Source organism: Haliaeetus leucocephalus, unplaced genomic scaffold (assembly GCF_000737465.1).
Source record: "Haliaeetus leucocephalus isolate CR32 unplaced genomic scaffold, Haliaeetus_leucocephalus-4.0 Scaffold598, whole genome shotgun sequence".
Lineage (NCBI taxonomy): Eukaryota > Metazoa > Chordata > Aves > Accipitriformes > Accipitridae > Haliaeetus > Haliaeetus leucocephalus.
This window is the reverse complement of record NW_010973034.1, coordinates 6,111,805-6,133,881: the sequence shown is the minus strand read 5'-3', so window position 1 is coordinate 6,133,881 and position 22,077 is coordinate 6,111,805. Positions and strand designations below refer to the sequence as shown.

General features: G+C 41.2%; 2 protein-coding genes across 2 annotated transcripts in view; one reads left to right on the top strand and one right to left on the bottom strand.

Annotated features, from left to right (window-relative positions):
* Nucleotides 1-9,891, top strand: part of ATG10 (autophagy related 10) — a 78,933-nt gene extending 69,042 nt beyond the window's left edge. The window contains exons 9-10 of the mRNA XM_010578058.1: nucleotides 9,402-9,499; nucleotides 9,780-9,891. Of these exons, the coding sequence (XP_010576360.1) occupies nucleotides 9,402-9,499; nucleotides 9,780-9,891 (210 nt within the window). The remainder of the gene's footprint in view (nucleotides 1-9,401; nucleotides 9,500-9,779) is intronic.
* Nucleotides 9,892-20,118: 10,227 nt separating this feature from the next.
* RPS23 (ribosomal protein S23) overlaps nucleotides 20,119-22,077 on the bottom strand; it is a 4,177-nt gene continuing 2,218 nt past the window's right edge. The window contains exons 5-7 of the mRNA XM_010578090.1: nucleotides 21,632-21,963; nucleotides 20,721-20,841; nucleotides 20,119-20,314 (exon numbers count right to left, since the gene is read on the bottom strand). Coding sequence (XP_010576392.1) covers nucleotides 20,168-20,314; nucleotides 20,721-20,841; nucleotides 21,632-21,963 — 600 coding nt within the window. The 3' untranslated portion in view covers nucleotides 20,119-20,167. The remainder of the gene's footprint in view (nucleotides 20,315-20,720; nucleotides 20,842-21,631; nucleotides 21,964-22,077) is intronic.

Genomic DNA, 22,077 nt, shown 5'->3' with positions numbered 1-22,077 from the left:
GAATTCCTGGGATTATAAAATGAACCCTTTCGGGGCACGCTTGTCAAATGCCAGTATGGATTTTTTTTCTTAACTTACCATTTTTTATTCAGGGTAGGAAATCTGTCCCCAGTATCTTTTCCATACTTCCACAGCTTGTTGGATCTTTCAGCTTTGCACCTTAGATGAATCTCTTAAGAACAGATTTTAAATAGTAATTAATTAAGACTATATGCTACATAACTAAAATGGTGACAACTGAATTAATCTTATTTTGGCAAGCATGGAAGAAGAATCATCTGTTTATTTTCTTAGGAAAATGGCTGAGATGCCATTTCTTGACAATATAACCATGGACCTGCCAATTTTTAACTATAAAGTTTTCTTAAAGAATCCTAAATGCAAGTTACATGTTTGTGAGAAGTTTAAGCTTTAAAAACAGTGTTTTGTCTGAGCGTCACCTAGTGCTTTGATTCCTCTTGTTCTTAATAATTCAAACCTTATTCTATATATATATATATATAAATGTATAAATATATAAGTATATATCAGCAGTGTCGGCTGTTCTTGATTAATGTTGTGGTTGTCCTGCATTACCTCTTAGGTATGCCTTTCAACGATCCTGTGTTAGCTATTCAATAGCTTTTCAGAAAATAATAAAATTATAAATTGTAGAAAAGGATCACCACCCCTCAAAACTGGAAACATTCTAGAATCAGGCAGATTTTGGGGATGAATTATGAAATAGGTCTTGGTCATCTAGTTACTATATTTGTATTCTGTAGTATGAAGTACTACAATAATAAGTTATCTCTGCACAAAAAGCGCATATGCACATCAGGTCTTATGGCAGTCTTCTCTGTTGTTATCATTCTCCTAATTATAGAAATCACTATATGGAGAATATATTTATCTTTTGAATACACCTAAAATAGGAAGGGCCTAAAGATGGAGAGTAAACTAAAGTAAAACTTCTGATTTAAACCCATTTCCATCTGCCACCCTTGAAAACACTTGATATCTGGCAAACAGGCTTTGTCTGTGACTTGTTACCTTGCACTGTGCATTATACAAGAGAAGTAAAGCTGTCTTCAAAGATAGTGGATAGAGGTATTGCTCCTGTTTTGGATGCACCCTGATAGTTCTTATAGCTTTAAAAATGGAAAAGCGAGATCAATGTTTTTGTGGCATCAAGCTGTAGACATATTCAGCTGTCACATTCAGCAGAATCTGCAGCTGTCAACTTAAGTAGCAATAAATTAGCAATATAGAATTGATGTGTGCATGGAGCATGGGGGCCAGAGCTCTATCTGAAGGAAAAGATGGTTTTATTGCAAGCTGTAGTCAGGAGGCAGCATTCAGGCTGTGATCAGCCAGGCTTAATGACATTAGCAGGGTTTTAAGCCCTTTACAAAAAGAGCAGTTTGTGCCATGAAGTATTTGTTTCTTCAGAACCTGCATTTCCACCTTTGTGGCCATGATGGATTTGAAACAGCAGGTACAAAGTAGTAGGTGTGGTTCATCTTAAAGAAATTCTGGCTGCATTAAGTGTCCTCATGTTTGTGTTGTAGGATCTGCCAAAGCAATTCATTTCCCTTAGAAACACTTAGCTGTTTGATTAATTGCCTCTCCAGCCTGGACTTCATATTCGATGAAAGAAGGATAGGATCCAGCTTAGTTGGCTGTGTGGGGTTAGTTGTTGTAAAAGTATAAATAAAAACTTGTCACTAAAGTTAGTTGGTATGTCTTTTGAAATACATGGGGAGCAGATACATTAAATCATAAGGGCAATTGCAACTGCTTGTCTGCAAAGAACTTGAGTGTAAATCAAAATCTCTCTGCAGCGTTCTCCTCCAAAAAGAGGTTCAGTAATGACAGAAATTTGCTTTTTTGGTCTCATTTGCACTTCTTTGTCTCATCAGGGTACCTTCAAGTTTTCCCTTGCTCAGTACCATTACAGATTTATTTTGATTGTCTAAGAAAATGCAGGAGAACAGTGGTAGTTGCACTTTCATAGTCATTCTTCAGCACCCGTTACAGACAGAAGTAGGTTGTTTCATCTTCAGCGGGCTTAGCAGTGGGAGTGCTCCTCTGGGTTTTATGGTAAAGTTATAGAAACTTTCCTCAGTTATATCAGTAGGAGGACTTGGCTTCTGCTTGTAAATTGAAATCAAGGTGACTATAAATATGTCATCTGTCCCAGATAATAAACTGTATCCTATGCCCACTAGGATAAATGGCTTTTTTGGAGTTGATGACTTTTTCTAGGCTTTTTTGGAGTTGATGGCTATTACAGCAAGCACATTTCTTTCAACAGCTGTTTTGCCCTGTCTGAAATTTCTCTGTAACCAATACCAATCCTATTACTAAAACATTATTTTTATGAAATGGCTGCATTAATAGAAATGTTCCAACCTATGTCAGTAGGATAGAGAAGCCCTATACAATTAGTATCTTAACAACAGCTTTATTACTATGATCTACACGTTCTATCAGGATGATAGAAGTTCCCTGTGTAATTACAGTTCCTTAATGTTGCATCTGCAACATAGTGATTCCACAGTAATAGAGTTTCTGTTGTAGTAATTCCATTATTAGAGGAAAATCTGCTGTGAGGAGAAGGGGAGAGAGAGAAGTTTGCAACATATTTCTTGTGACAGCTGTTGCTGTCCTGTTGCCTTTGCAAGCACCATTACTGGTCCTTGTAAACATGACATGCATATACTCATCTGGCTTCAGTGCTCAGGCTTAAAAGTCTCCCTAGCTGTCATTCTTGAAAATGTTACTTTTTACACCCGAACCTAAGCACACGTGTAATTTAAGCATAAAGTAATCCCTTTGACCTCAAGTTCAACACAGTTTAAGTTCCACATGTACACACTTACTGTTCTGGTTGTGGGACACACAGTCAATCTGAAGAGTGACATTTTATTACTTTCTTTCTGAATGAGTGGAGTTAGATTTTACTAACAAGTAAGTTATTATTGATTTATATAAAAATAAGGAATGAAAAAGAAGATAGACTGAACTCAAGAACATAAAATACTTACAGTATCATAATCTTGAGTGAAGGATTTTTGCTTAAAACAGGCATTTGTTTCAGTAAGTGTGGTCAAAAATTGGTGAAAAGGGAAGAGCATGCAACATCTTTATTCACTGCATCACTATTTCTGTTTCCCTAAATGGAAAAGATTATGGGGGACTGTCGTGGTTTAACCCCAGCCAGCAACTAAGCACCACGCAGCCGCTCACTCACTCCCCCCCAATCCAGTGGGATGGGGGAGAAAATCAGGAAAAGAAGTAAAACTCGTGGGTTGAGATAAGAACGGTTTAATAGAACAGAAAAGAAGAGACTAATAATGATAATGATAACACTAATAATATGACAACAGTAGTAATAAAAGGATTGAAATGTACAAATGATGCGCAGGGCAATTGCTCACCACCTGCCGACCGACACCCAGCCAGTCCCCCAGCGGCGATTCCCTGCCCCAACCTTCCCAGTTCCTAAACTAGATGGGACGTCCCATGGTATGGAATACACTGTTGGCCAGTTTGGGTCAGGTGCCCTGGCTGGGCATGAGAAGCTGAAAAATCCTTGACTCTAGTCTAAACACTACTGAGCAACAACTGAAAACATCAGTGTTATCAACATTCTTCACATACTGAACTCAAAACACAGCACTGGACCAGCTACTAGGAAGACAGCTAACTACATCCCAACTGAAACCAGGACAGGGACATGTTTTATTAATCCTGCCTTCTTTTTCTGACCTGATGACTGGGATTGTGAACACTGCTGGGAAAATGTCTGAAAAGAATTATTCCTGACTGTGGTGTTTGGTGGTAGTATCCTACATGAAAGTTTTGACACCCCTCCATGAATTTATTTTTGCAAAGCAACATCATGCAAACTGGTTCAGGGAAGAGGCAGTTTTGGGCACAAATCCCTTGCACTATCATAAATTGAGAGACCATAAATGTTATGATGGATGCTTGAAGGCAGTTTAATGTAGCACTGGAGAAAATAGAAGCCACTACTACTGGAAAAGCTCTAGTTATGACAGAGAAAATAAATGGTGCTATTACAGGAGATGTACTGACAACAAAATACCTGCTGGCTGGGGAAGAGAAGAGCAGAGCACTGTACAGATACCTACAGGCAATTACCCGTTATCTGAAGTAATGTTTATTTTTAGTTTAAATCTGACATGGATAGTATTTCCTATACGCACTGTTTGATGACATAATCCAATCTGACGGAAGTTTTAGGCTTAATTATACTTGCACTTAGGAACTACCCAGTCTTTGCCACTGCTCAGATTCATGTCTTAACATTTCACTGTACTATAGGCACTGCACAGGGGAAGGGATGAAGTTAGTTTTTTATGTCTTGACTCTTGATGACCCTATGAGGGACAGTCGAGTTTTGTTAGTAAATGATGACAGGATAGGTGAAGGATGGTTGATCAAGCCTTCACATCCCTGATGGACTTTGTGGGACGAGGCTTTCTTACACCATGTAGAAAATGCTGCTGCTCAACTGAAGTGTTTCCCAGTCCTCCGGAAGCCTGTAGCATTCATTTTTTGTTGTTGCCAAGGGCTCAGGCACACTGTCTAACATAAACCTTGGTGGAAGAGGTTTAAGCTTACCAGTTTAACCTCACAACTGAGGCAGCTCAGCACCTGTGCGTGGCTGGTTATAGTTGCGTAGCTAATGAATACTAAGCTGTTGTGCTGCCAGTGCTCAATCACATTCAATCTTGTGTAGCATTCCTAAACAAAATTACATTCATTTTCAAACTACCCAATGAAACATTTCACATCTTTCATCCATCTATCTCTTGCATGGTTTTGTGTGGGAGGAGTTGAGGTAACAGCTACAGAAATGGGTACAGAACATCCTTACAAGTCTTTCTTGAAGTCACCTAGTAAAGAGGCCTTTCTACAGAAGATAAATGAAGCAACATTTTGAGCTTTCAAATTCAATGGAGCTAGTTGCTGCCTGTAAAAATTTTATTTCCCATGGAAGTTGGGTCAGACTCAAAGGGCTATGCAGATGTATGATAGACTCCAATGTACAGTGCTGTGCAGTGTTATGAATCAGCCTCATAGGTAGATAGATACAAGAAAATAATGTTGTTGATTTCAAATAAACTGTGTGGCAGTGTACTACTGTCAGAAGAGTTGTGGGCAACCCGCAAATGGGTTCTTGCTGTACAATGCCAGCGAGTAATTATGAGAATTGACTTGAAACTCTCACACATTACTCTAAAATGCATGGCTACATGACCGATTGGAAAAAGATTAATTGTAAACTACAAGTCAGAAAACTCTTTTATACTATTTAAAGTGGGTTGGTTTTTTTGCACAAAGTCCCAGTAGGACTTTATATTTTTCATGTAACTGTCTCATGGATCAGGCTAGCTGAAGGCTAGTATTGCTGCCCTAGTATTTTACTCAGGGTACATTTCACTGCATGTGGGATATCATCATTCCACCAGATGACTGCAGCAGGTAGTAAATATGCTCATGAAGCTGACGCAGCACAAACTTTCATTCATTCTCACACCTGATAGTGTTTGAGAAGGACTTGGGATTCATCGTACTGCAGATGCGCAGCCCTCTATTAGGGCATGCCGTGCGCAGAAGTGTGAGTTCCCTGCTTTTCCTGACTTCAGAGCTGACCTACAGGGTCTGCCCCCTGTGAGGACAAGATAAACCACCATCTTCAGTTCTGGACTCATCTGTAGTGACTACCAGCAAGGGCACTAAATGGCATTTAGACTGCATGAAACCTGACAGATACCGCCATTATAGAGTAATGAGTTCTAGCTACTGCCAGCCCGGGCCAAATCGGAACTGGTGACCTGGCAGTGAAAAGGCTCTGTAGCCCATTACCAATTCTGAAATCATTCAGGGCTTTGATAACTCTTGCATTTTTATTGGCAGCTGTCTGGTACTTCCTCCTCAGAGCTGCTGTGTCAGTGATTTAACCTTGAGTATACATTAAAGCCTCCTGGGGATGCCATTATATACAGGATTTGGAATTCAGGATTTGACTGAATCACATCTGATGCTCTCAGATCATTTTCCCTGATGCTCAACAGCTCTTCTTCCCTGCCTCGGCCTTTTCCCTTTTTAGAGGCTCCTGATTAATGGGTCTTGGGTCAGGATTTCTCTTAATCTCTTGTGGTTTTGTGTTTTCCTGCCAGTGTGTGACATACTCCTGTATTCCAGGTTTTGAATAAACAGCATGTCTTTCTTGCAGTTTCATGCTTTTTGTTTAGGGTAGGAAAGACACATGCAGCAAGCTTACTGAAAAATTCCGACTTTGGACACAGCTTTTTCGCATGACATCATGCCTGTGAACTTTCGCTGCTGAAGGATCTGTGTAATAATGAACTTCAGTTTCCTGGATTAGAGTTAAACCAATCGGGGACAGTGTTCAGTTTTCAAAAATACCCTGCTAAATGGAAAGCAAAGCAACTCTTCTTGAATGTGCAGACCTGCAGCTTTAGTGCACATGCCCTTCTCAGAGCCTAGCCAAGGAGCAGCATGAGTTTAACTAAACCCCTGGGTCATTTCATTGTTGCCGTTCAAAATTTTGTGTATTATAGTGAGATTTATACCACCCTGGCATAGCTGTTACTTCAGGATGTGTATGAAGCAACCCTTGATAATTTGAAGAACAAGGAAACAAGCTAGGAAGAAGGTTTGAATAACCAAGACCAAGCGTCCTCAGAGCCTTCATGTCAACCCAGAAGCTGATGGCTGGCTCCTGTAGCAAAAACCTCTCCCTTTACATCTGCTGAATCCGGAGGGGAAGAAAGAGCCTTTCTACCCATTCAAGAAGAATGGAGGAGAGATTGCAGGGAATTTGGAGTGTGAACAGACTTCACCTCTATCACACGTTCATAAGACACAGATTGATGCCAAAAATGGTGGGGCCAAGGATGTTACCCTTTTGAAAAACTGAGTAGCAATGCACTCTGCTTTTTCATATGGACATCTAATTGTTAGAGTTTGGGAATTTTTTCAGTGTCACTCTTTCACGTTGTAGGAACAGGAAGGATGAAAAGAAGAAAGGTGTAGAATGTAAAGTTAATAAGCTGTTTTAAAAGATCAAGTCTGGCCTCCACTTGTCCCTCACTGGGGTTTGCTGAAGCAAGAAGTGCAGGGTAGAATCAAATACCAGGTGACAGGAGGCTGGGCATGACTTCAGGCTGCATATTCAGCTTTGGGAATTATCTTTATGCCTTGTGCAGAGTGCTAAGTCACTTAAAGCCCAGATTATCTTCTCTGTTCTTTTTGGGAGCGTGTGCTACCTCTTTACGCTCGCTCTTTGTGTAAGGGAGTTGGCTGAAATTGCTGCCCAATCTACTTTTCTTTGCTTAATAGTTTTGTAATTATTCTTAACTATCTTTTTTTTTGCTATGTTTGAGGAATACCATTGGCACAATCTATGTATTTTCTAGAATTATTTGGAGACTTAAGCTGATTTAAACTAGCATATAGTTAAAAGGATTTTTAATTCAAACTACCACTTTTTCTCAATGGAAAACAGCATCAGTTCACTTTTACCAACAGCAGATGGTAGCATTCTTGCGCAAGTTATCTGTTTGCATTGCAATGTAAACCAAAGCTTTCTGAACATTATTTTTTGTATGTTCTGAAGCTTCTGGAAGTTTTTTAAAATTGTCTTAGGCACAAAATAATTGATCCACATGAGTACATTTTCAGTGTAAGAACCAAGTGTGCTTCAGCTCTAAGAGACCCTGTTTAATATTTAATAATAAGGAACATGTCCTGTTTGCTGAACATGACAGACAAGGATTTGTTTTTTGTTTCTAGACAAGGGGTTGGAGAAGGAGGTTTTACTGTGTAGCAGGAAGACTTATTCTATGAACGTCTTCTCTTCAGTGCAGGCAGTTTACTACATGCTAAGATAAAATGCCATCACAGAATTATTAGGGGAGTCTGGCTATACCCGTATTGGCTTGGACAAGGGAAATCTGTGTCAGAGCATATATTTAGTGTTTCTTCTTCTTTGCCTTCGAGAAACAGCCACTGCAAGAAGCACACCTAAGGAAAAAGGTCTTTACGCAGGAAAAAACACTCCTCACGTTAGTCCTCATAGCCAGTCTCTGCCGTGGCTCTGGTGAGTAGCGTAGCGCAGTGGACCAGGCTCACAGGGCTGAACGGGGAACACCGTGCAGAGGTGGTGATCCTGCAGTTTTCTCTGTCGTGGTCCATGCCTGCTTCTCCCCACCTTGCTGCCTTGCGTTGTGTGCTTCTCAGCTCCGGCAGCGTCCTGGGCTTAGCAGCATCTATGCACGGTCTGTGCTCCGTTGTAAACAGGCTGTCGTGGTGTTTCATATTTGACATCTTTCTTGTCTGGAAACCCTTTCTAGCCATTCCCTGCTGTGCTGTTGCGCCCCTTATTGCGCATGGGGATGAGGTAGGATTTGTTTATTTTGGTGCAGAAGTACTAGCGGTGACCTCAGCAGCATTAAAGGAAAATCAATTCCCTAGGGCATGGTGTGTGAGACAGTCAGATATGCTGATATCTTGGTATCACCCATGTAAGAGCTGATGAGATCACTGTTATGGCTTTGCACTGAGTGCAAGCCTGATTAAGTCAGAACACGTATTCTGTTCAAGTGCCGGCTGGAGATGAAAGTGAAAGCTTTATGGAGCGTTGGATTGAGTTTTCAGCAGCACCCTGTGCAGTGTGAAGGTGGAGAGGAACAGGCAGAGTCTTACTGTGTCGTAGGGACTGTGTCTGACTGCAAACTCAACTGTCACTAAATGATTTTCTTTTTTTCCTCAGGACGGTTTTGACTGGGCTTCTTGAAGAACAACTGGTTTAGGGCATTTTTCTGTAGAATAGCCTAAAATGAGGATATGCCACCTAGTGGAAGTTAAAGCCACTTTGAGGGCTCTTCCTTCTTCCCTCTTGCTCCCCCTCACAGGCTCCAAATTAAACGGTGTTTACTTCCCAGCACCAGTTTGAGAAGATAACAAGCATAAGGGGTCAAGGTTGTTAAAGAGCTTTTCCATGGAGTGGATTTGTTTTATGTATTACATTTGATCAGATACTTGTTTACACAGTAGCTTTGCTTACTTGCAGGTAATGCTGATACAGTAACTTAACTTGAGTTACTTTTGCAAACCATTACATTTTAACTAAAATGGTGGCATAGCCAGAGTGAGTGATCTTATTTCCCTTTTAAGATAGGAGAATATGGTCTCAAATATTAATTTGTCAATGGCTGTCAATGAAAAGCGAAGTGGGTTAGATTCTGAAATGAGAAAAGTTGCATGAAGGATTAACTGGACCCTGCTTTGTCTTTTCCAAATGCATACGGTGTCTTGTCTGTTTTCTTCTTGCATAATAAACAACTGATATTCACTCTTAGGAGCACCCCTTACTTGGGCAGCCATTTTTTGTTCTGCACCCCTGCCGGACTAGTGAATTCATGTCTTCAATACTGACCAGTTCACGGAAACACGACAGGTAACAAAACACTACTGTGCCTTGCAAGGCTTTATGCAATGCAGATAAAGTAAATCAGCTGGAAAGTGGAAATGGTCAAAATAACTTCCTTGGCCCAGATAGAGTAAGATTCTGTATTGTCACCTAAAGGCTGAAAGTTAAAATACAGTTGCTGTAGATAAAGCGAAGGCAGAGCCCTGTCTGAAGTTATTTTATGATTGTCAAGTGTGTCTGCAATTCAGAAAAGGTTGGGATAATATCTTTATGGTGCTTTTTTGTGTTTTTTTTTTTTTTCCCGTAGACACACAAATTACATTATATTGTGGCTCAGTACTGTAGGCCCAGTTGTGGGTCTAAATCTGCCCCTGAGTTATGCAAAACTAGCACCTGAGCAGAATACAAATGCTGATTGAGTTGAAAGGTAAGAGAAAATGAAATCACCTTTTTTCTCTCCTATCCTCCTATGAAATTAAAAAGATCAGATGGGTAACTGGCAAAACCATTATCTTCTCATTTGGAGCTCTTGGTTCAGTTCATTTAGGACTCACCTTTTGATATTTTGCTTACATGGCTGCCTTACTGCTTTACTTACTTTGCAATGAAAATTTGCACTGAGAGAGATGTGCTTGGCATGTTGCTGACACCCTTCATGACTGTCAGAAGGTCCCTGATCTCCTGGGATCTTTCTCAGGTGTGTAAAAGCATTTTGTGGTGGTCCCTCCAGGACATGGTTGGTGGTGTGATCTAGCATAATTCTGCTACAGTGATTTTAATTTCATCTCTGTTTTCTGTTTGATGTCACCATTTCAGACCTCTGAGCTGAAGGACAGATGATGGTTAGCTGTAATGAAGCTGCTGCAGACTTTCCTAGGGATTAAATCAAACAAAAGAATCCTTCCCGACTGGTAGGCAATGCTGTGTGGAAAGATGACTGTTCGTGGCTCTTTCTTTGGCAAGAACTTGCTTAGTTATAGCAGAAGACCTAAGAGTTGGCTGCAGTTGCGACAACAACTCTCAAGCACCACCAAGACCTGAACTCCCTTGTGACTGCATTGACCCCCTGAAGTCACTTATCTCCTACCTCTGTTTTACTGTGGTTATGGCCTCAGTAAGACTGCACACAAATGCACAAACCTATGGTTCCGTGATACGGAGTTGAGATGCTGGGTTTGGATCTGCTAAACTTATCTACTGAAAATCACGTCTCTAGAAAATGTGCACCATCTGTGAGGATATGTACAGCAAAATACTTGTAGGATGTGGTTTAAGCTTGTGGCAGTCAGTGTACAGGCTGAGACTACTTTGCCTAGGGACCACCTTCTCCACCACAGCCTGTTGCATGGACCACCCTTGTGTTCCATACCACACACAGAATATCCGAATCCCAGGACTGAATATACTTTTCTGAGAATATTTTGTGTACTTCGTGCTTCAGGGAATAAAAAGGATCAGGATTGTAGACAGAGTACTTACAGTCTACATCTAACTAAGCACATACAGTTCTAGAGTTCAAGGTGCCTAATGCTATCGTATGAGAACATCTGGCTTTTCTGTGCTTCGCTGCCTCCAAAGGAAGCTTTGCCATACCCTGTGGGAGTTACTGTTGCAGTCAATTAGTACTTCTCATTGTACTAGTGGTTGTTCACAGGTTTAGTCCCTATCCTGCAGCCTTTATGCAAGCCTCTCCTGACAGCTGATGATTTTTGGGCAAGTAGGAATTGCATGGTAGTGCAATCAGTGAAAACCAGATTAGAAGTAACTTCCATACAAGCAATTTTGGATTCTTTCCCAATCACATTTTGTTTGTAGTATAAAACAGACCACAAGTCCTGAGCAGTTGAGATGGAATTACAGATTTTACTTTATATGTTCAGCAATATGTCACTTGCATACAGAGTCCAATGTATGCCACATCAGAGCTGGAAATGTGAAATGCATTGGGTTTCAGATTCTGGGTTTTCAGATATTTTGATTGGTTGCATATTTTTAACTTGTATCGTATGTTATTGGTGGATTGAAATACAGTGCAGTCTTTTAAAATTCCATTGGTGCAGAATTCTTTTGCCAGCCATTTGGAATTAATAATGAAATCACATAATTTATCTCATTCTGGATCATAACAGCCTGAAAAGCCATTTTTCCATGTAAGATTTATAAAATACGGTCTTCCATTCATGTACCATGCCAGCAGCTACATTGCCTTTTTTAACACTTTTGGTAACATATGCTTGATAATTGCATCCATAGCCCATTTTCAAATTTAAGGGAGACTTACACAGGAGGAAAAACAAAAAAACAGATAACAGCAGTTTTAAGAGCAGTTCATCCCTGGTCTGTGATCTTCATTTGTGATACAGGGAAACAGAGGGGTAAAAGCAATCAGCCCTTCTCAGCTGCCCAGCATTGGTAAGCAGCTCTATGTCAGCTTCTCCTGTGTCTATCCAGCATATTGGCACACACACACACTGTGCTGGCTAGCCCTTGGGACCTTTATTCTTGGTATAACTTAGAACTGGCCTCAGGTACCTTTATTTAAAGCAAGGTCTGAATTGGCTCCTGCTGACCTTGGGATCAGGGAAGTGGAAAGGATTGATGGCATTGCTCCCTATGAACCATCAGCACTGAATGCTGCATCAGCGTATCTGAGGATCAGTTACACTCATTTTCCCAAAGCATCACAGATATTACTTGGTACTGCACTGAGGGTTGAACATACAGAAGAAATTCTACTTTTAAACAATATAAATAACAGAATGCAATCCTGAATACAGAGTGGATTTAGAGTAACTTACAGCTGAAATACTAGTTTTAGTGTTCTCTTTTACTGGACAAGAGCTGTTCCTTGATAAAGGAGAAGAAGAGACCCTAGAACAACATTGAGTATTATTTTCAGTACTCAACTGCTAAGCTGCTGCTGTGCAAGATTTATAAGCATCGTTTCATAGGCATTTCTTGGAGACCAGCTCTTCCTGTTTCTGTCTTGGAAGCAGAAACTGCAGTACAACAGTATTATTCATAATGGGATTTGGCCACTTTGGTTTCTTCACTGTAGGTAAGAATTCTTACTGCAAGTCTATGAAGTGTCATTGCTCTACTCTGAATGTCAGCATGTCATCCATGTGACACTGTACGTTGGATAGTGTAACTTACAGATTGTAATTACAGACAAAGAAAACAAATATGAAATAAGTCTGGGAGAATATACTCCAGTCACTTTGTCCACTCTCTCAGCCTTCCATTGCACCTTAATCTTCTCTTCTTTTTTTCAAGAATTGAAGAAAAGTGGAATTTGTATGTAGATAGAAATAAATATTTTTCTTTTACATGGACGAAATCTCAACACCCATTAATTTCTACCTTAATTTATCATTTGTAAACAAAAGCAATTATTATTTGGACAGGGCACTGCCCACTGTACTAGGCTTAAGATGTTCTCTGTCAGAGACTACCCTAGGTACTTGTATAATGGATGGCTGCACACAGTGGGATACGGCTTTGTCGGTTTCCTGACAGCCACAGTAATTCCTAGACATCCTCTCCCAGCAATCACTCTACCTCCTGGATATCTTATAACCATACATTCACTTGGCTGGACACACAAGTTCTTCCCAGTTTCTGAAGCTGTCTCTGTCTTGCTTCCTTTCTGCTGATAACGCCCCTCCAAATTCCTCTTCAGTGCCTTGACCCTGTTCCCACAGTTACTGAGGCATGGTGGTGGTAATGGGGAGCAAGAAATGGATAAGCAAGCTGACAGTTATCCTGCCCTGCTACAATTCCTAACACCATAAACAACAGCAACAGAGCAGTGTCATCATCAGTATCAACAGTTCCCTGAAATTTGTCCAGAATACCACTAGACAGAAATTCAGCTTGGTTAGTACAAATAGACTGAGAAACAAATACAGGATAACATAAATATTTGGGATCAAGGAGAGATATAATCCTGTTTAGATATCTGCTTTCTAATGGCGTAAGTGGGAGGTAGGCATCTAATTTCCCATTTACATCTGTGCCTCAATGACTTAGAGGATATTTTATGCAGAATGTTTATGTACAAAAATCCTATTTTATTTCAGAATCAAATTAATTGCAGCACTATTTTGTAATTTTATTTAGTGAATCTATTGAAGATTCTTAGATCTGAATGTGGGTTTTGGCTACATACATTATCTGAAATCTTGCAGTTTACTAAAAGAAAATTTCCAGTTCCAAACAGTTTTGTAAATTTGCTCAGTTGTTCTATCCGTGCTAATCTGGGAAGACATATTGAGGACCATTGCTTCTGGGGACTTCTTTTTAAGAGAACTGACTCATACCTGCCCTTGGTTACAAGAATCAGCAAGAAAAATGAATTTTATATGTTGAACTAAGCCAAAAATATGCTTTTCTTTGGAACGCAATTGCTACCTACATAATCCCTCATTTGTGTCAGCATGATCAGGTTAGAATTTAACCCCCATCTGGTCTGCCAGAAGGTTTGTAGTTGGTTGGTTTTGGTTACTACAAGAAACATTCCTTCGGTCAAATTGCATGCTTGTTTTCACAACACTAAATGTTGAGCTAGTTAATTAGAGCTGAATATAATGAACTAATCAATATAAATTCTTGTTGCGACTCCATGAATTTCAGCAAAACTTTCTCAATAACTTTTTTTTTTTGGCCATTTGCTATGACGATGATTTAATGAGTGTTTGGACATCTATATTTGTGTTGCACAGCATTTCAGTTACAGCACAAACGAAAAACGATTGCTTTTTCCTCTGAACTGTGAAGTTACAATTATTTCCTCCAAAATACTCTCTTCTAGAGAACAGTGTATGTATGAATATCTGTGCATATTTTTAGTAACATGTAGGCTTTTAAAAATGTTTCAAAGAGTTTAGAGCATTTCTTCTTACCATCTAGAATAAAAAAATGTATACCTGAAGTTCATAGCTGCAAAACTAACCATGTATTGACTGCTCAGGAAGAATTAGGAATGTATCGCACCTGTTATCTTTATGTCTTAGATTTTGTTAGACTCTTAAAAAACCCTGCACCACAAGGAAGATTTCACTTCACCACTTGAGAGCTTGTTGTAACTGTCACCTACTGAAGATGAATTTCAACTCACGGCGAGAGAGGAGTTCACTGCTGTGTTTGAAAAGAGAATGGGTTTACAGAGCCTCACCTCGAACACTTTCTTTTTTCCTCGAGCCTGTTTGTTAGAAAACAACATGTTTTCCTGTAGTATTATTTTTCAGTAACGTTGTTAGTACAGCACGCTGGGAGAGGTAGCCCTGTCTAAAGGGATTAGGCTGCGTGCACTGCTGGGTTCAGCAGCCATGTGCTATTAGCCTCATCAGCAGAGGACAGATGGAGGGAGATACTATTCAGGTGGTTCCTGTCCCCACCTTTGTTGCTGCACAGGATTAGGCTATAGATAGAGAAGAATCCCAGTAAGCAGATTTTCACCAGCAGTCATCTCTATCAACAGAAGCAATCCCTCATGTTGGGTCTGTCTCTTTTGGAATACATCACCTTAAAATGCAGAGGCCAGTCTTAATGATTTTCGCTTCTGCTGAGCAAGTGCCATAGTTGATGCCACTCCACTTTCAGGGGCGGGTAGAACCCACAGCAGGGGAGAACACAGGCTGGGCATAGGTTGAAAAAGATTTGGCAAACTGTGGAACTGAACTAATCCTTCTTTCCTGTGCACTTGATCCAAATAAAAATCCTGAACTGAATTCTGGTGGATTCCAGCCAGGCCTCACTCTGCCAAGTGCTGGTTGCTTCTCCAGGATTTGTAAGGTTCATTCTCCTGCATCCAGCTGTCAGGTATTGTTAGCTTCATATGTTTAGCTATGTGTTTTAATATCTACTAATATGCTTTGCTAATGAAGTAGAAAAATGGACTGCCGTATCTATTGCACAGGTTCATGTCTTCTCGATCTCTGTGGGTTCCCCTCTGTTATGGTGGATTTGGATTGTATGACACATAGCTTCAATGCCTCTTCATTAGGCTTAAACTCCCTCCAGTAGTGACTTGGTGATGAGGTTTGGCTTGGCTCATCTTCCTTTGACTTCTTCCTACAGTGTCCAGATAACACAAATTATTCCTTGGCACTGACAGAATCCACAGACATATTTGCTGGAAGAATCCTGGTGCCCAAGTGTTGACTAGATGTCATATGCTAAACATGCTTGTAAAATAATAAAATGCAACTCAAAATGTGCAACTAGCTTTAATAACTTTGAGCTTTACTTGTCCTGCTCCCAGTTCTGTGCATTCTCCTACTCCTGGTAGCTGTTACTGTCCCTTCATCTTAATAGCAGTCTCACTTCTGCTATGTGACAAGAAGTTTTAAAACAGGAAGTTAAAACCAAAAAAAAAGCCCCTAATTCAACCAAACCTGCCAAATGTACACATGCTCGATGGACTAATAAGTACCTCTGTTCTTCTCTTCCATGTTTTCAATGTAACAAGATTTCAGGTGGATTTACTCCATAAGCTCTTGTACTTGCGTGTGGCATTTAGCCACCCTTTAGGTACGCAAAGGCAACAACACAGTAAGTGTCCCATTTTCCTAACAGGAACTCACTGAATCAGTAAAAATCTAAATTTCCCATTTTGAAGATTTCCTTTGTTAAAAGTCCACATAAACAAGTTTTTGGCTTACACCTTTTACCGTTCAGCTTTTCCCTTCATTGTACTGATAGCAACATCTAGTGGCAAGATTACCTCATGACAATGCCCTACTTTTGGAAACTGGTCTAGCTCCATTCACATCTTCATCTCCTTTACCGCCACACTGACTTTAGAATTTGAAAAGAATTTGAACTGCGAGGACTTCAACAGTTGTCTTCACTGGCTGCAGTAAAATCCTTTTTTTTTTCCAAAGGAGTATTACTGGCAGCCCTACTAATAATTTTTTCTACGCAGGAAAAGCAAATCAAAATATCAAAACAAACAGTTTGCTGGAATAACAGAACCAAAGCTGCTAATTTTTTCAGTGGAAGCAATGTATCTCCTGTAGAAATGTAGCTGGAATCCTAACACCAGCCATTGTGTAGGATAACATTTGCATACATAAGACCATGATTTCTATATTAAACTAGCTGACTGGGATGCGTCTCTTCCACCAGGAACTGCAAGGATCTGCAAGCTGTGAGTCGGACTTCAATGTTCAGGTTTGCTCATCCAGTAGCTTCCAGTCTTACTGTAATTAAGGATCACCTGAAAAAAATTCATGTTCTAGCTGTTTTGCATGTAATTTTGTATCCAATTTCTCTTACATGTGTACCTGCAGTTGGTTTGATGCATAGTATTAGTAAATAGCTGTACTGATGGTGGCCAATGCTTTCAAACCTGGCTGTCTACTTACATTGTTCTGCTCCTAGATGAAAGTTGGATTTCAGACTTTGTAGTAGAATATGCAGGCATCTCTACTGTGTGCTACCTCCGATTACTGCTCATCTATTCCAAGTTTCACAGAAGCATTAGACAAAGCCACAGCAGACGTGGTAAGGACGTATCTGGGATTTCTGGGCATACAATAGCATGGTTGAAATTACTGTGTTGCATAAACAGTAGCTTTGATTCAGTGAAGCTGTAAGAAATACTGGGCAGATGTAGGAGATCCTCAAAACCCATCTGCATAACATTTTGGGTGAAAAGAGAACATATCCAGAACATGCATATGGTTGCATGGAAGAAAAAAATTACTAGCAGCTAACCCTCCACTAGCCAAGAAAACAGAAGGGCTAGGAAACCAGAAAGCACAGTGAAAATAAAAATGACAGTGGGGTACCCCTGGGAGCCGTGGGGATAGCTGATGCGGTCCACCCAGCCTCTTCACTTACACTCCGACGTGCTGGCAGAGTGAAGCCTGCTACAGGTACTGTGTATTTATGCCGTATCCAAGATTAGTCAAGGAGTTAAGGCCTCTAATTAAGTCAGGTTCCAGCAGAGGGAGTCTTAATTCTGGAATTGCAGACAACAGGTTTTCCAGAGTTCCCCCATAAAGCTGGGAAAGGGCTGCAGCGAAAGCTGTTTTCGTTATGACTGGGGCTACTGCATTTACAAGGATGAGGGAAACCCAAGTTCAACGTTGCTTCTGCACCCCAACAAGGATCTGAATCCAAATCTCACAAATTCCCAGATGACTAAGCTACTAAATACCCTAGTAAGGATTCTCAATCTGTTCTTAAATTTTACTCCATTTTCATATAAATTAATGAATACTAACTGAAGGGAGAGCCTTTTGGATGAACACACAGACAAATTGTGATTATAATAAGGCAATTGTTTACACTCTAATTCAGCCAAATAAGTATTTTGAGGTTTTATTGCATAAAATAGCTCTAAGATGAAAGAAAGAACCCAGGGCTCCACTATAAGCTTTGTGCAAAATGTACTTTCAAGGGGCCAAATTCAAGAAAATATATGAGTGCAAGTATCAACAGAAGATCTGGCAATGATTTAAGGGTTTATACAGAGGGACATGCTGGCTTCTTGGTTGGTATTCCGTTCTATGATTCTGTATTAGTTCTGGCATCCACATTTCAAAGTGATATTGAAAAACTGGACAACACAGAGAGAAAAATGATTGACGATACGAACAGATGAAATACTTCAGTTTTTCCAATAGCCTAATTATGGTGCAGATATCTTTGAAAAGTAAAAAAAAAAAAAAAAGCAACTGTTTTTTTAATCTAGCAAAGAAAGCCAAAAAGCCCTACTCAAAGATATGTTGAAGTCAGTACACAGCAGTTAAATGAAAACAGCTGGAATGCACTAAAAGAAATGGGTGTCTTCAAATCAGGCAGACTTCCCCAAGTCCAGCTAGTTAAGGCTTAATTTATACTTAACATGAAAGCAGCAGGGTGAAGTTCTATAGGCTGAGCAGGACAGAGATGAGATTAGGTAAAATAAATGGTTTAATAATCCCTTCAGGACCTAAACCTGATGAATTGTGTGTCAGGTGCCATTGCCTGTCTTTACACTAGAAACTAGAACAGCTGTCATCATTGAAGACCATGAATAAATACCATTTTCAACATTTACAGTGACCTTTTTTGATTTGAGGAAGGCTGTTTTCCAAAATAAGCATTAAAATTAATGCAATTTCTCCTCCCAACTTGCTTGAGGGGATGTTTTGATTCCTGATGAATTTAATAGTCTCAGAGAAACATTAAAGAGTTTTTTTGGCCAGACCTAGTACTAAGAAATTTCATTTCAGTTCCTGTGGGAAGAGTATTATGACTGACATGACTGAAGATAAAATTCCAGCTACACTAGACAGCACTCTGTCCCTTCTAAAAAAGACTGAGTCTGTAATTAAGTTCTGGATTGTGTCATATTTATTGCAGTTAATACAAACATCTCTCAAACAGTATCAATGCTCAGCCACTGAACAGATAGGCAAAAACATGGGAGTAATGTATAATACTTCAGGCTTTGAAAAAAAACAACCAACAAACCACCCACCTTTACATACTTATGCGACAGTTTTAACTATGTAGTATCCAAAGAAAAAGTAGTTATCCTGTGCTCCTGATATGCAGTTGATCTTTCTTTGTACAGTAGTATTTTGCAAAACGGGAATTACCTCCTTGAAAATAAAATACTGAATGACTAGCAAAAGGTCACAGAAGATCTAACAGAGATACAAGATCTAACCTTGCTGTCTGACAAATATTTTGTTAAGACTTATGTTCCCTCTGTAAGTGCTGCACTAACATCCAGTACCCTTACTGACAGAGGAGAACAAGGAAACCTAACTTTACTGCAAGATGTGGCAGTAAGCTTGTTACTCCCCCAACCACTTCCACTGCAGAAGCCACCCCTAATGATAACACTGATTCATGATGATGCAGCCCCCTTAAGATCATTAAGGCTGTGACACCAAAGCAATAGTTAGCCCACTTGCACTTTTGGTGCACATAGCATGTGTCAGCGCTGTACTGGACATGTGCCAGCGTGACACAATGCTCCCCTTCCCCATGCTCTTAACAGCACTCCAGCCCTTGTAAACTATGTAGGTAACCGAGCAAACGCTGGAAACCTCTGCCTTCTCCTGCAACGCAGCCTACTTCCTTAGGTCAGAGCCCCAATTAGCTCAGTGTTAGTGTTGTACTTGGACCCAAGCTTCAAAGTCTTTATGGTTCTGCACAAGTGGCAGCACAGCAGTGCAGAAATTGTTTCGTGGGGCCCTCTTCATGACAGCTTTTGGGAAGAAAGGTTTATGAGGGGACAGAGGCCTCATAGGGATCTATCAGTCCATCTTGACAGCAGGACAGTTGCTACTCTAGTTACTAAGCTGAAGAAGCCTTCAAGAAGGCACTGGGAATCAGGGATGGTCCGCAAAGCACTAAAACACCTCTTCATTCTACGATGTAAGTCTCTGAAGTTCCCAGCGGACAGCTGTGTTGCTCCACACAACACAAAGGTGAATTTGGAAATAAAAAGTGCTTTGCAAGCTCACCTGCTAGCTATAAAGATGCTCTGGCTCTCTTCTGTCATTCAACACCAAACCATTTCTTACAGGAGGAAAAGCCAGCTGCCAACAACAAAAAAGACAGTACACGCCCATGTCTGAACTATGTCACTTGCAGATAAACATTAAAAAATTGTAAGCCTTAAATAACAAGCAGAGAAGTTTTTCCAATCAAAAATTTTATTGATATTCTTGGCAAATTGGTCTAAATTTATGATCTTGGTCTCTCCTTCTTGCCCTTGTACAAGGCCAAAAGAGAAACATTGGCTACTTTGACAACCTTGAAGCGAACTCCAGGAATGTCACCAACAGCGTGACCCTTCCGACCAAAACCAGCAACCAGAACTTCGTCGTTTTCCTGCAATGAAAGACCATGTAGTTACAGAGCTATCAATATTAAACCGGTACATACTTCTGAAATGGCTAGCATTAAATCTGAGCCATACCCTAGGCTTTCTAAGGAACGGGTGGAAATACTGAAGGCTATTGATAAATATACATGAATAAAGGCCTACTGCCCCCTTCAGTGTTTTGGAAACATAAGCCAAGATGTCATTTAGCTTACAGCAAGAGCATAGCTGCTAAGAAGCACAAAGTACGAAAACGTCCTCAATTTTTCATCTGCCTCTGCAGCTACAGCTTTAAGATACATGTGGTGCAGAATGCCACGAACCCTTGTCTAACCATCCCCTAAATCTGTCGATTATGTGGGTTTTTTTCACTATGACCTACAACCTTTCATAGACTGACTTCTTGAAAATTACCTCAATGAAGTTCAGGCAACCGTCGTTGGGAACAAAAGCTGTTATTTTTTTGCCATTCTTGATCAGCTGGACTCTAACACACTTCCTGATGGCAGAGTTGGGCTGTTTAGCTTCTACGCCACTAAAATGGAAGCACATGGAAACAGATTAGCAAAAATCAGTTTCATGAACTAGAAGATACTCATTACACCATCACAAATTACTGTATTCTTTTGTACTAAGTGCAAGTTGTATCTGTACTTCAAAACCAAAACCTGTTAGTTATCTATTTAGAACTACTTGATATATGGAAGCCCAATTGCTAAGCTAGAGTAAAAAATTAAAATTAATCACCTACAGACACATACTAATTCAGTAAATAAAAATCTGGAGGGGAAATTAAAAAAACCCAACCAACCAAACAAAAAAGAACCACCTTAGAGCACTGGCAGTGTCCCAAGCTTATAATTAGGAAAGAAAATAAAAAAAAGACTAGACGACAAGTAGATGGGATCTTTGAGACAAGGCGCGCACACACACACACACAAAATCCAGGCCACCCCACCCCTGGAATCCTAAACTGAGTGGTATTTTTATTCTTTTGCTTCTCAATAAGCAGGATTCTTAAAGTGACACGTGCACGAGGAAAAAAAAACCTTTCAGCACTGCCGCTTGGGAAACCCAACCGTTTTCAATCTAGCACCCAGAAGCTAGCAGAAACGTGGCACGTTACAGGCAGCAAGCCCTCTCACGCAGTCAGAAAACGAAACAGCTCAGCCGTGCTTCCTTCTGGAGGTCCCTCTCCAAGGCCTCATCTTCCGGCTGGCTTTCCAGGGCAGCCGCCCCCCCCAGGCCGCGCACCGGCCGGCCCCCGCAGCCAGGCGCAGCGGGGCCGTGTGTCGCCCCCCGGTCCCCGGCTTAGCTCTACCCACACTTTCTCCAGGACGATCCCCTTGGCGTGCGAGGCGCCGCCGAAGGGGTTGGCCTTCAGCGCCGTGCCCAGGTGGGCCTTCTTGTACTGCTTGTCGTGCCACTTCTGGTCGCGGCGATGGCTGCGGAGCTTCCGGGCGGTGCGGAGGCCTCGGCACTTCCCTGCGGAACAGAGCCGGAGAGGGAGGAGGGGGGGGCCCGCTCCCGCCGCCGTACACCCCTCCCCGGGCCCCGCGGGGGGGGCCCAGGGGCGTGCGGCCACCCCCGCCTTACGTGGGGAGGGGGCGCAGCCGGGCCCGGCCGCGTCGCTCCCGAGTGGGTAATGGCGGCGGCGCTACCGCCCATGCGGGCGGCGGGAGGGCCCAGAGCCGGCGGCAGGCCGGCAGGGCTGGGAAGGTAGAGCGCTACGGACCCCGCCGCGGTGCCGCCCGGCCTGGCCTGGCGTGGC